General features: G+C 40.1%; 1 protein-coding gene across 2 annotated transcripts in view; it reads left to right on the top strand.

The window, feature by feature from the left end:
• Positions 1 to 1,574: 1,574 nt before the first annotated feature.
• Positions 1,575 to 15,573, top strand: part of Tsp97E (Tetraspanin 97E) — a 41,148-nt gene continuing 27,149 nt past the window's right edge. For both annotated transcript variants that reach the window (XM_068366339.1, XM_068366338.1), the window contains exon 1: positions 1,575 to 1,730. In XM_068366339.1, coding sequence (XP_068222440.1) covers positions 1,671 to 1,730 — 60 coding nt within the window. In that variant the 5' untranslated portion in view covers positions 1,575 to 1,670. The remainder of the gene's footprint in view (positions 1,731 to 15,573) is intronic.

The following is a 15,573-nucleotide window of genomic DNA, read 5'->3' on the forward strand; positions in this document are numbered from 1 at the left end:
AGACTGAATAATTCCCAATAGCCTACATGTTAATAATGATAACGATAATTATAATGATGATAAAGACTCGCATTCTATAAAAAAAATACTTTAATTTTTCTTTTATCTTGGGCTAACCAACTTTAAAGACATTAGAGGAGAACTATTGTCATAATTCTTAACTTACCAGTTAGCTTACTGTCACGTGGACACGTTGAGGTACAAATTCGTGTCACCTATGAACGCTGACTCGAGTATGAGTCACCTCACAAATGAGAGTTCAGAACTTCCGGGCAATAACCTGTGCTATTCTGACGTGTGAAATTACTATCATCATCATATAGATTCTTTGATTTAAATCTAGTCGCACGTAAATAAACACACACGAGCAAGCAAACCAAATATAGATAAATTGGATATTGTAATTGTAAAGGAGGAAATGGAGAATGTCTTCTGAGTTCAACCTCGTAGGTCTTTTGCAAAGAGATGGTTGTGAGGCCTTTTATGTGAACCATATTATTATTATTATTATTATTATTATTATTATTATTATTATTATTATTATTATTATTATTATTATTATTATTATTATTATTATTACTAGCTAAGCTACAACCCTGATTGGGAAAGCAAGATGCTGTAAGCGCAAGGGCTCCAATAGAGAAAAATAGCGCAACGAGTAGAGGAAATGAGGAAATAAATAAATGATGAGAACAAATTAACAATAAATCATTCTAAAAACATTAACAACATCAGATTTTATACTTTTATTAATTTGTTTAGCGTAATCATTAAAGGTGAAGATGGTTTAGTAACTGATAACGTGGATGGTAACATTTCTCTACTTCAATACACTATTTAACTGTTTAGATCCAATGTATGCCTCACAATAAGCAATCAGAATATGTCTTCCCATCTCTTAAACTTTCAATAGACGACAGAACTTCAGGTAAACATTGCAGGACAGCCCCAGACAAAAATCAGAACTTCTGTCATGAGCCTTAATCTTATTCGGAATTTTAATAAAAAGTACAATATAGCTCCCAAATCCATTGTATGTTTTTCCCTTCTATTTTATGCTAAATTATATAAACATACGATTTGCATAAAAGCCCAAGACAAAAAATCATGATCCTCTGTTGTGAGACTTAATCTTATTTGGAATATTGTCAAGGCTACTATATAACTCTTTATTCTATTATATGAAATTTTTAATATAAATTTTATACTAAATTAAATAAATAAATGATTTTAATATTTATTTTATTTTGTTTTGTATTTTTGTTACGGAAAATTTACATTTCCTGGATACCTGCGTTTACGGTACGGCCCAAGCAGGTTTACCAGATTATTTCCACTGGATTGTCGTACATGAACCTTAAAATTTTCGTTTTTCAACCAAAATCATCGTACAGAGTTTCAATATAATTATTAAGGAGTTACATAATTGACTTATTTAAAAATATTTTAGTATAATTGTTTAATCAAACACACACACACATATGTATATACCTAAGGTATGTATCGTATATCCACTCAAAATAATTGTACATGTACGATAATTATCGTAAGAATGGCACCCCTGCCCAAGGGTCTAGTGACCTATACAATCGATATCTTTTGAGTTGTGGAGGCTGAGATAACGCAAGTCGAACGTCACCTGTACATTCGTCTGGGAACGACACAGCAAAATGTGTGGTGGATTTACCTGCAGTAAAAATTCCTTGCTGGCCCTCAACATTCTTTATGTTGTAAGTATGGTTATTGTTGACTGACAGTATTACGGATTTTGAATGTCGGCGAAGAAGCCTGTGTTTGTTTACCTTACGGCTTCACAAACTGACAGTTTTGGGATCAAAGTTTGCTCATGTGATTCGGGAATATTCTCGGGTCATCATCGATAGAATTGATTATTTGCTTATGTAATGCGTATATTACTCAATTTCAAGTATACTGGGCAATTAACCTTGTATAAGGGGTCGTAGGCCTCGGTAGTAACAAAGGGTAACGTAATGCTTGTTAAAATTGAAATCTAATTTAGCTATGGACATAGTCTATATTCGAAGAAAGTCACACCAGATATCTTGAGCTAACCAATGGTAATTTTACGAGCCCTAAACTTAACGTAGACCATATGGATGTTATTTTGTGTGGCATTTGCAGACAAAGGCTATCCCTACTCCCTATCCTATCCTTGGCAATGTGAGCTAATGTGATCAAGCTGTACATATCGAATGCATCTTGTAGCCTATGTATAGTAAGTGAGGTCACAACTGGGAAAATTTCTATATGATTTTCTGATTTCTAGCAAAAATTAAAGTCGGTAAATATATGATTGCTTGGCTTTGTGGCATATTTCTCCATGCGACTAATGACGGCTACAACATAATAAATTATATAACAATCGGAACCTTTGTATATCTACGGCCAGTTCCTCATGCATTGATGGAAAATGAACATCAACTAACCTAAACTTTCCCTCCTAACATAACCTACAAGCCTTGTACTTACCTAATGTTACACTGCCATATTCTAAGTCAGACATAGTGGTAAAGTTTTACTGTATTAAAAAAACCTCGAGTTCCCACTGGGGGTCCCCCATTATCGTAGGATTTAGATATATATTTTTCTGAAACTATTCATTTGCGAAGGGAACGAGTATCATTTTCGAAGAGAGCCTAATTTTTCTACAAGTAAAAGTAGTTTTTTTCCTAGGTTACATTGCCCTGTAATACAGTTAAATAATACCAACAACAATACATGCAGATGGCCGCTATCTCACATACGCCCCTAACAATCAACTAAAATGTGAATGGCATTTCATTGTCTAAAGCCATTGTTTACTTCTGGGAGACTGATGATGGGTTACTGGGCATGCGTCGTTTGCATATGCTTTTGACGGCTTTGTTTTGTATGATGCAGTCATTAGCTGACTTTTGGGATTGAGAGCTTCCAAGTATGTACACAAATGCCTGAATGTTTTTTTATAACAGCGCCGCTTCAATTTCAGGATGAGGGGAATATAATTTGTTTGGAAATTTAGTGTAATTTCATCTATTTCAGTAATTGATATTTGAAACGCTCTGCGTTCAGTACATGGCTGTTGTTGCTCATGTGAAAGTAAAAAGTATCACCAAAGTAATGACTCAGGGAAGACGTGCATAACACATCCTTGTAGTGTCCGAGGGGGACATGTTTCATGCTCGGTCAAAGATTTTTCCCACCCTTAGATCTATTCACTTGCTACTTAATGGGTAAAGTAATACCCTATCTTGCCATTACTTTATCAAGTTTAATGGTTAAAGATATCCATGATTAGTAAGGTTATAATGTCCATTGTATATGTCTTAATGTCTTAAGGTATAGTCAGTGCCTGCTTATCTTCAATGTGATAAGACTAGGTTAAAGAACAGGAGTCTAAAGGTCAGAGTAGGCTTTTAAGTAAATCAAACATCTTGAAGTGTTAGGTCATTTAATATTTTGCTCCCTTCTGCCTTGCTCTCTTTGATGGCATATCATATTTTTTACCTGTTTGTAAGAATGGAGGTACAAGGAGGTGATGATTATTTGCGAGTGTAGCAGGCTACGCCGTGATAAAGGCCCTTTGATGGACTTTACGCAAATTACAGGTGATTAGGATACTTTGATAGTGACCTGCGCAGATGGCATGCACAGCATATCATGTATTGCCTGCCAGAATAAAGGAGCAATGAGATAATGTTCAATTGTGAGTGAAGAGAGCCATGACGTAGATTGAACATTTGAAGGGCATGATATAAGTTATAGATAATTATAATACTTTATTTTCATCATTCATACCACTTACATGAACCATGTTTTGCGGCAGGTTATCTTTTTATTATACATTTTTCAATATTAAACTTACCCGATGTTCTTATAGCTGTCAGCTCTGCTGCCCGACAGAAAAACCTACGGGCGGAATACGCCAGCGATCGCTATACAGGTGGGGGTGTACATCAACAGCGCCATCTGTCAAGTAGGTACTCAAGTACTCGATGTCAACACAGAACCAATTTTCTCTCTGTCGTGCCACTGGCAAGACCTACTAAATACGCTGTTACTAACTGGATTTGTTTTCACAACTATTTGGTGAAGTACACCATTCCAGTTTTGAGCTTTCGCTGTGCAGGGGTTTTATCTTCATTTCAAAACTTGAACTCGTTTTGGATAGTTTTAATTATGGTGACAAAGAGAGTATGGACTCTCTTTCACTTTTAAATGGCCGACCCTTCCCTTAGACGGAAGTGTGTTTAGGTTTTTAGTAATTTTGCTTAACACGTTATAGATCTATATTTTATATCTCTCCGCCTTTATTAGGCCTCTTCGATTAACTTTCCTTTTATTATAAACATATAAAAATAAATTTTTATGTTTTGTTTATATGCGACCTTTCCTGATAGTAGGCGGTCCTGACTTGGAACCGAAGTTAATCAACGTTGAGCCCGTTATATCGTATTTAACCTTTAAAGAATTTAAAACTTTTTAAATTTAATGTTTTATGAAAGAATTTCTTTGATAGTCTCGTACTGTTTTCAAAGATGAACTAACGTTTAGTTTTTAGTCTACGCAGTTGTTGGCGTTCAGGACGTTCAACATGCGCTCTATCGTTACGATAGAGAGAGAGTGTATCACGGTTTCACTTTGCAGTAAGAGTAAACCGATTCTAGCGTTTCGTTCATTCTTTCTTAGCTTAAATGGTTTAAATTCTAAATTAAAGGAACTTTTTATTTGGAAAACCTTTCAGTTTTTTTTTCCCGTAGCAAATATCATGTTTTGACGATATATAATTGGGCTCTTCTCTCAGGTGCGAAATCTAGAGAGAAAGAGAGAGATAGAGACGGAGGGAGAGAGAGGAGAAAAAACGTTTCGTTCAAGCGGGTAACGTTGTTCTCGTTTTACTCTCCTCCCTAGTCGCTGTAGGGGAAGAAGGTAAAACGTTTCTAGGGTTTTATTCTTGTTCCCAGGCTATGTGCGGTGAGAGATTGTAAACGTAGTTTATTTGATCTAGTGTTTAGTCTCTTTCCCAGCCACTGATTTCTTTATCTTTATATATGTTTTCTGTTGCATTATACGACTGTTTTCGCAATTACTACCTTTTAATGAAGGGTAGGATTGCGTGTTTCAGGTAGAAATCAGTAAAAGTTTCGATTTCAGTGAAATAAGTGCAAAACAGAAAATCAAAGTGATAAAGTGATATGCGCAGTGTTACAGTGTTGCGTCCGAGGGTTCGTCTGTTCGTGCCTGTCGTTCACCTAGTCCGGGACCTCTAGCAAGCTCCCAAGCCCAGGGGAGAAGTAATGTCGAACGACTTATGGGTTCGTCAGGCCTTGATCAACGAACAGACGTTTTTCCCTCCGTGGTTTCGGGCGTATCTACCCAAGATCGCCCCACCCACACAAAGACGAGAGAGCCCATTTACTTCTCGTCTGCGGAAGAGGTTTCTCGTAAGAAACCTTGGACCAAGGTCTCGCAGCTTATTAAGTGCAAGTCGGTCCCTTCCGCGCAAGTCCAACGGCCCAGGTGTAGCCACTGGGTCAGTTCGGACTCGCTGCAGTCATCCGACGACTGCACACCTCCCAAGAGAGGCAAGGTGGTACCGCAACAGGCAGTAACTCCGTCTGTTGCCGCACCCGCTGTTTTAGACCCTCAGTCACAACGGACAGTAGCTCCGTCTGTTGCCGCTTTTGTAGACCCTAAGTGGTCTTTACTGCAGTCTATGCAGACTCAGTTAGCTGCGGTTATGCAGGAGTTTCGTGCGGAGAAGGTTAACGCTGCACCCGTTAGCCTACAACCTGCCACGGTTGTGCGCCCAGCTCACGCTGAGGCTGCCTGCTCCCACACTCCGACTGCGGAGAAGGTTGACGATGCACCCGTTTGCCTACAACCTGCCACGGTTGTGCGCCCAGCAGACGCTGCGGCTGCCTGCTCCCACACTCTGGCTGTGAGAGCTCCTCCACCCATGCGCAGTCGACCCTGCCAGACGCATGCTGACTCCCACAGACGCACGGAGCACTCCGTTGACGTGCGTGTGCTACCACAACAACAGGAGGGTGGAGTTAAGCTGCCGTGTTTTGACACGGTGCGTCAGCCTCCGCAACCCACTGTGGTTACCGCCACTCGCCCGCAGCAGACTAGTCAGTCAGGAGTTGAGGCTTCCCCACACAGCTTTGGTTGTTGCCAGCTCACAGACTGTCAAGCAGTTACATAACGTTGCCTTCTGGTCTGCTACTTATGCACCAGTGCTGTATGTCCTCTTGTAACTGCTGCTCCTCGTTCGCCTCACGTCAGAACTTACACTAGGCCTAGCTACTTCGAAGCCGTTGTTGTTAAGCTAGTGCTCTCTCGCTCTCCTAGAGAGCGTTACGTCGGCTAGGCGACTGGTTTTTGCACAAGGAGGAGTTTTAGGGATACAGCCTTTTGATTTCCCTTCTTTTTATCTGGCTTATAGAGCGAGAGTCTGATAGGACACGAGAGAAGTTCTCAGCTTGGGAGTTCATGCCTCTGCCCAGGTAGACTTCTCAATTCTGGTAGACTCGGCCAGGCTCATAGCCAGGAGACGCTCCAGTTGTTTACAGGTCAACTTCTCAACTTTTGTCGAGCCTTTGAAGTTTTGCTGTACTATTATGTCACACATAACAAGGCTTCCGGGGATGGTAAATGGCTCCGCTTCAGTCGCTAACCCCGTCTGTTGCCACACCTGCTCCCGTAGACCCTAATGGGCTTTGCTGCAAGACATGCAGTCCAAGCTTGTGTCCTTGATAGAGGACTTAATACGGAGAAGAACCTTCTGGCCAACAACCTTCCTACCGGTTGGTTGTGCGCCCTGTTGACGCTGAGGTATCTTACTCGCGTCCGCCAGTTGAGGTGGTTCCTCCACCGATGCGACCCAGTGTGGGTTGCCAGTCGCACGTTGACGTTAAGCGACGCTCGGAGGTGGTTGTTGACGTTCAGTGTGTCACTAGGAAGACGTTCAACAACCAGCAGAGGTGACTTGTTGTGACGCAGTGCGTCAACCTCAGCAACCCGGTAGGGTGTTGACTGCACAACCCAGACAGTCTAGACAGTTTCGGGTTGACGCTGTACTTCCTCGCGTCCCCATGGTTGACAGTTCACAGACTGTGCAGCAGTACCATGATATTGCGTCCGGCTCCGTCACGCATCCACCAGTGCGACCGGATTCAGCGAGTCAGACGTTGCCCACTCCGTTGCCGTTTCCTCATCAGTTTCGGATGAGGAACCCTCTGATGAAGACGTTGCTGAACAAGACGATCAACCCCCAGCCCTGCTATCCATCCAGAAGATGCTGAAGAAGGAACGCTGCCCTGTCAGGCTGTGGATGAGTCTGGTAAGGACACTGTCATCCGTGGTTCAATTTGTGTCACTAGGAAGACTACACCTCCGTCCTCTTCTATACCATCTAGCTTTTCACTGGAAAAAGGACAAGACGCTAGAAGCGGTCTCGATCCCGGTTTCCGGAAAGATAAAGTCTTGTCTGACTTGGTGAAAGGACTTTTTCAACCTTAGAAAGGGTCTTCCCCTGACTGTTCAGACTCCCAACCACGTTCTCTTCTCGGACGCATCGGACGTAGGCTGGGGTGCGACATTAGACGGTAGGAAATGCTCGGGATTATGGAACTCGAGTCAAAGGACAATGCATTTCAACTGCAAGAAGCTACTGGCAGTACGTCTGACCTGGAAAAGCTTCAGGTCTCTCCTTCAAGGCAAAGTGGTGGAGGTGAACTCGGACAACACACGGCTTTGACGTACATCTCCAAGCAAGGAGGGACCTACTCTCTGACATGGTACGAGATCGCAAGGGACCTCCTCACCTGGTCAACAGGTCTAGACTTTTCACTAGTAACGAGGTTCATCCAAGGCAACTTGAATGTCATAGCAGATTGTCTCAGTCGGAAGGGACAAATAATTCCAACAGAATGGACCCTCCACAAGGATGTATGCAAGAGACTTTGGGCCACCTGGGGCCAGCCAACCATAGATCTCTTCGCAACTTCGATGACCAAGAGGCTCCCAATAGTTTGCTCACCTATCCCGGACCCAGCAGTAGTTCATATAGATGCCTTTCTACTAGATTGGTCACATCTAGATCTATATGCATTCCCTCCGTTCAAGATTGTCAACAAGGTACTGCAGAAGTTCGCCTCTCACGAAGGGACAAGGTTGACGCTAGTTGCTTCCCTCTGGCTCGCGAGAGAATGACTCACCGAGGTACTTCGATGGCTAGTAGACGTTCCCAGAACACTTCCCCTAAGGGTGGACCTTCTACGTCAGCCACGCGTAAAGAAGGTACACCAAGGCCTCCATGCTCTTCGTCTGACTGCCTTCAGACTATCGAAAGACTCTCGAGAGCTAGAGGCTTTTCGAAGGAGGCAACCAGAGCGTTTGCTAGAGCAAGGAGAACATCCACCCTTAGAATCTACCAATCGAAGTGGGAAATCTTCCGAAACTGGTGCAAGTCAGTATCCGTATCCTTGACCAGTACCTCTGTAACTCAAATACCTGACTTTCTCTTATATCTGAGGAAAGAACGATCTCTTTCAGCTCCCACTATCAAGGGTTACAGAAGCATGTTGGCATCAGTCTTCCGTCACAGAGGCTTAGATCTTTCCAACAATAAAGATCTACAGGACCTCCTTAAGTCTTTTGAGACCACGAAGGAGCGTCGTTTGGTTACACCTGGTTGGAATTTAGACGTGGTACTAAGATTCCTTATGTCAGACAGGTTCGAACCGCTTCAATCAGCCTCCCTGAAAGATCTCACCTTTAAGACTCTTTTCCTGATATGCTTAACCACAGCTAAAAGAGTCAGTGAGATTCATGCCTTCAGCAAGAACATCGGATTCTCATCCGAAACGGCTACATGTTCTACAACTTGGTTTTCTAGCCAAACACGAGCTGCCTTCTCGGCCTTGACCAATATCGTTCGATATTCCAAACTTATCGTATGGTTGGAAATGAACTAGAAAGAGTATTATGTCCTGTAAGAGCTCTTAAGTTCTATTTAAAAACCTTTACGAGGCCCGTCTGAAGCTTTATGGTGTTCGGTTAAGAATCCATCTTTGCCTATGTCAGAGAATGCTTTATCCTATTTTATCAGACTGTTAATACGAGAAGCTCATTCCCATCTGAATGAGGAAGACCAAGCTTTGCTGAAGGTAAGGACACACGAAGTTAGAGCTGTCGCAACTTCCGTGGCCTTTAAACAAAATAGATCTCTGCAAAGTATATTCGACGCAACCTATTGGAAAAGCAAATCAGTGTTCGCGTCTTTTATCTTAAGAATGTCCAGTCTCTTTACGAGAACTGCTACACTCTGGGACCATTCGTAGTAACGAGTGCAGTAGTGGTGAGGGCTCGACCACTACAATTCCCTAATTCCATAACCTTTTTAATCTTTCTCTTGAAATGTTTTATTATTGTTTTTGGGTTGTCCGGAAGGCTAAGAAGCCTTTCGCATCCTACTTGATTTGGCGGGTGGTCAAAGTCATTTCTTGAGAAGCGCCTAGATTAGAGGTTTTGATGAGGACCTTTAGTATGGGTTGCAACCCTTCATACTTCAGCTCTTAGGAGTCGCTCAGCATCCTATGAGGATCGCAAGGCTCAGTAAGGAAGACGTACTTAAAAAGGCAGAGTAATTGTTCAAGTCGACTTCCTTACCAGGTACTTATTTATTTTATGTTTGTTATTTTGAATAACTGCTAAAATGAAATACGGAATACTTGGCTCATAATAATGTCAACATGTAATGCTGGTCTCTACCCACCCCCCTGGGTGTGAATCAGCTATATGATCATCGGGTAAGTTTAATATTGAAAAATGTTATTTTCATTAGTAAAATAAATTTTTGAATATACTTACCCGATGATCATAAATTAAAGGACCCACCCGTCCTCCCCAATAGAGACCCAGTGGACAGAGGAGAAAATTGGTTCTGTGTTGACATCGAGTACTTGAGTACCTACTTGACAGATGGCGCTGTTGATGTACACCCCCACCTGTATAGCGATCGCTGGCGTATTCCGCCCGTAGGTTTTTCTGTCGGGCAGCAGAGCTGACAGCTATATGATCATCGGGTAAGTATATTCAAAAATTTATTTTACTAATGAAAATAACATTTTTTACCATTACTACTATTTTAGTGTTTTCCCCACTTAAAAATCCCACTGGGAAAAGTCATAAAACTAGATTGTTTCACCCAATATTCATGGTCTGAAATGAATAAAACACAAGGTAATGAGTAGGATCTTGTATTTAGCTATGAATTAATGTGTCATATGAGACTTTACCCCCGAGCCTCTGTTACCACTGCTTGTATACTTTGACCCATATACTATTTAAAGCTACCTTGAATTAGCTTAATGTTTAAAGGCACTGTTCGATACTGGTTAGGTCGGTTAAAAAGTGGAAGTGTGGGAGGTCCTAGCCTCCCTCACTCATTTACCTAAGAATTTGGTATCCAAGTTTTGCTTAGAGGGAAACATGTTTCATGCTCAGTCAAAGATTTTTCCCACACAGATCTATTCACTTGCCGCTTATATGGGTATACATACACATACATATACCAAGGCACTTACCCCAATTTTGGGGGTTAGCCGACATCAACAAATGAAACAAAAACAAAAAGGGGACCTCTACTCTTTACGTTCCTCCCAGCCTAACAAGGGACTCAACCGAGTTCAGATGGTACTGTATAGTAATACCAAATCTTGTCATTACTTTATCAAGTTTAACCCTTTTACCCCCAAAGGACGTACTGGTACGTTTCACAAAAGCCATCCCTTTACCCCCATGGACGTACCGGTACGTCCTTGCAAAAAAATGCTATAAAATTTTTTTTTTCATATTTTTGATAATTTTTTGAGAAAATTCAGGCATTTTCCAAGAGAATGAGACCAACCTGACCTCTCTATGACAAAAATTAAGCCTGTTAGAGCAATTTAAAACAAGTATACTGCAAAATGTGATGGGATAAAAATAACCCCTTGGGGGTTAAGGGTTGAAAATTTCCAAATAGCCCGGGGGTAAAAGGGTTAATGGTTAAAAATATCCATGATTAGTAAGGATATATTGTCCTTTGTTTATGTCAAGGGGTTGGCAGGGTGAAGCCTGAATCAGTGATGAAGGACTAGGTATTGTAGATTAAATTAACCCTTTTACCCACAATGCTATTTGGAACTTTCCAACCCTCAACCCCAAAGCGTTTTTCTTTTTCAAGCACGTTTTGCAATATTATTTTTTTTTAGATTGCGCTGACAGCCTTAATTTTTGTTATAGAGAGGTCAGGTTGGTCCCATTAATTTGGAAAATGCCTGAAGTTTCTCATAAAGTTATCAAAAATATGCAAAAAAATGTAAATAGCAGTTTTTTGCAAGGACGTACCAGTACGTCCATGGGGGTTAAGGGATGAGTTTTGTGAAACGTACAAGTACGTCCATTGGGGGTAGAAGGGTGAAGTTAGTTTAAGGAGTGTGAAAATTCTAGGTGTTGCAGTATCAAGCCACTGGGACCGGAAAGGGGTCAATCTATATCACCTGTTCTTGTCAGCATCTATTATGGATATGAATTTCTGTCTTGCTTACTGACCTACTGAGAAGTAAAGAACAAGTCTTTCAGTATTGTATCTTAATTCTGTGAAAAGATACTGGATTAGTATGATTTAAAGTATCATTACCTGTAATCAAATGGTCCTTGCTCTGCCATGGCTTGCTTTTCTTGCAAATAAACATTATCTCCTTGCTCATCTGTTCTGGCAAGAATTGTATGGACGTGCTGCACACGCTAACCGTGTGGGTCATTTCAGTGATGTTTTTGACATTCAGATGAGCAACAATAGCTGTACTGTATAATGAACAGAGATTATTTTGAATATTGTTAAATACCAAAATAGGGTAGATTAAGGTAATTTTTAAAATAGATTGATCATCCCTCTGGGATAGATCTTGAGAAGGTAGTTATGCTGGAACTGAAGTAGGAGGAGGAAAACCGATTATAGTTTGTTGTAAAACATTTCGGGATGTTATGCATAAATACTTGGAAGCCTTTAGAATAGTTAAAAAAAGCCAGTGAATGATTGTCAAACAAAAAACATAATAGCTTTCAAAAGCAATCACAGAAATGCATGCGCAGTAATCCACCATCAGTCTCCCAGAACTAAACGATTGGCTAGGGAATGAAATGGTGTTCACAATTTAGTACAGTAAATCAATACACAAGTTATTCCACAGCCCTTGTTATTCATACAGAGAAAAATGTCAAAATAGCCAGCACTCATCTGTTTCTTATAGCAATTCAAATTTCACTAGAAATTAAAGTATCATACTGATCGAACTTGCTATTTATAAAATAACACAATGAATGAAACTACCAGGTATAGTAGTGGAAATCAAAAGGAGCAAAATAGTCATGCGAAGGCTTCATAATCAAAGCAGTGTTATAATCTGCTACATGAATGATACAGGTTGTCTTCCCCCCAATTACTTTCTTCACAGAGATAAAGATCCCATGTTATACAGGGCAAGTTTGTGATTATTTCTATGAATTCTTCCTCTTAATACAACAAGCTATTGACCCTTTTACCCCCAAAGGACGTACTGGTACGTTTCACAAAAGCCATCCCTTTACCCCCCATGGACGTACTGGTACGTCCTTGCAAAAAAATGCTATAAATTTTTTTTTTTTTTATATTTTTGATAATTTTTTGAGAAAATTCAGGCATTTTCCAAGAGAATGAGACCAACCTGACCTCTCTATGACAAAAATTAAGGCTGTTAGAGCAATTTAAAAAAAATATACTGCAAAATGTGCTGGGAAAAAAATAACCCCCTGGGGGTTAAGGGTTGGAAATTTCCAAAGAGCCCGGGGGTAAAAGGGTTAAGTGGAAGTGGTGATCTGACGACCGACAAATAAAAAGTAGACTCCAAAACCTGACCCGTCTGATGAGATGGGATTTAGTCATGCCAGTGACTTTGGCTGAGCCCAGGAAAAGGTATAATCTTTGTCTTATATGTAAGTGATCACAGGCCACTAAAACAATCCTTGTCTTTCCTCTTTTATTGATTTTTTTGGGGGAATACTAATGTCTCTTTTTCTCATCGCAAGTTTTTTCTTTCTGTTTCCAGTTTAAGCTATTAGGCATGTCCACAGCCAATCATTCGCTGTGCTTTTGCCCTAAATGTAAAATTCACTACTGTAAACAGATTACTGTATGTATTCTCAAGTTTGATAGATCCTTATTCGCTTTGTGTACCTTGCCAGGGAACTAAATGGGATTTTTTTTTATGCGTTGCATTAAATGCCTGGATCTTAATATCTTTTAAGGTACAGTCAGTGTCTGCTTATCTCCAATGTGATAAGACTAGGTTAAAGAACAGGAGTCTAAAGGTCAGAGTAGGCTTTTAAGTAAATCAGACATCTTGAAGTGTTAGGTCATTTAGTTTTTGCTTCCATCAGCCTTGCTCTCTTCGATGGCATATCATATATTTTACCTGTTTTACCCATTTGTGATAATTCAATCTTTTTCTTAGAGTGGATAATCTTGGGTAAAATGTATTTAGTTTTAGATTTTATTGGTAGTCTTGTTCAGTCTTTTTCATTTATTATATATGTTTTCGATGTTAGTAATGTTTCTGTGCCTACTTCTGAAAATATTGTTAATCTAGCTAAGTCGTTATCTGGAAATTTTATTCTATCTTTGTTTAATTTCGATCATAGTAATAAAGTAGTTGATATTAATAGGTTTTTCTATTGATGGAAGTATGAATTCGATTAATATGCTCCCTATTTCTTTTTGTCTGAGAGGTTAGCCAGAGGTTTAGAGGTAGCTGAGCATAAGAGAATTTCTTTAGTCCTGAGCCTCTTATGCAGTTTCCTGTACACCTATTGGACTTGAAGTATTAGTATGGTTGAAAGAGCTTCTGTAATTCAATAAAGCAAATTAATGTATTCTGCTGAAGTGTTGATATTGGAAATGTAGAGGGTTGTTTGCCCAGTTGCTACAGAATAATGTTAATTTATTTTTATCTTTCAAGATTTATCTGCATAGCGTCTTTATGGATATAGCCTATGTTTGATTCTGTGTTGGTCTTCAGAACAGCCTACTGGACATACAGTAGTTATATCGTTATTTATTTCTCGTTTCTGGGGGTATTTTTTTATAAGTTTTTTTTTTAATCTGCTTGAAATCTGACTTGGCATCATTCATGCAGATGCAAGTTTTCCCATTATTTCTAATTTTTTCAACACATATTATATATGAATCCTAGTAAGAGATATGGGAGTCCGTGAGGAAGAAGGAGAAGCGCACGCTTTCTTTGCTTGAGGGAAAGCGATCACGCTTGGCTTTGTTCTTCCTGCGTCGCCCGAGTCTCTTCCACTGGGAGTCGGACCACTCCCTATACTCATCACAGGGCGAGCCTTGCTCTCAACGATGCCACCAACAGATAAGACACAGAAGATGGGGTTCGGTCTCAACCAATGACACAAAGGTCCCGCAAGGTAGACCCTTGCGACTAGCACAAGTGCGCGTGGGAGCGTCAATGAAGAGGTGCCGCCGTCATACCTGAAAAGAGAAAGAATGAACGTAAAATGATCGTAAAGCAATAATTTGTCCAATGACTATGACAAAGCCTTGAGGAGGAGAGAGAGGAGACAACCATTCTCTCCCAGCCAAATAGAAAAAGTGACTAGATCACTAATCTGTGGGTATATATATATAGAGGTGGCTGGGTACTTCTGGCCACCCCTTTCCCCAGCGTCTGCGTAGGGTTCCCACCTCGCACCACAATTTTAATAGGCTGCCTTCCAGCTATGCTGAAAGAATATATCCATATATAAATACTGTAACATAAAGTTTGTATTACATAGGAAAAATACGAATTATCCTCAAATTTGTCATTTTTTTCAGCTCATGAATACCACATATATGAATCATATCATTTCTTTAGATAGATGGTTTTAGATTACTTGGTCTTTAGTGATTTAGTAAAATTATAGGATCAGTTAGCCTACAAGTAGTACAATGTGTTTTTGTCAACTGGAGAATGTGTATGTTATTCAAATCAGAAATTTAAAGCTTTTCCTCGTGCCAGTAAAGGTTTACTGTTTTTCTTACTATGAATGTTTGTGTTGTAAAGGGGCAGATGCATAAGCATTAAAGATTTTTTCACCATTTCCATAATGCATGTATAGGTGATTGCTTCATATCAAGCATTCTGTTGAATTAGGCAATCTTATTTTCCTCTAGGTAAGTACGGAAAGAATTGCCATCTTCGCTATTATTGTACTCGGGTCACTACTGTATTATAATTGAAATTGACAAAGGTCATTGTTATGCACGTAGTAAGATTATTTGTGGTACAAAGAAACTATGCTTCAGAGGTAATTTGTGTACTGCTTGATTGCCTATATCTGAATAAGTGGATTACTAGAAGTAACTGCACTCCAGAAAGTATGCAAAATATAGTAATAAATATACAGTAATAAGATACACGCACTTAAATTCTCAGGGTCATCCCTCCTTCTGGCTTTTGCACATCAGAAAAGTACCATACAATACAT

Source organism: Palaemon carinicauda, chromosome 44 (assembly GCF_036898095.1).
Source record: "Palaemon carinicauda isolate YSFRI2023 chromosome 44, ASM3689809v2, whole genome shotgun sequence".
Taxonomy (NCBI): Eukaryota; Metazoa; Arthropoda; class Malacostraca; order Decapoda; family Palaemonidae; genus Palaemon; species Palaemon carinicauda.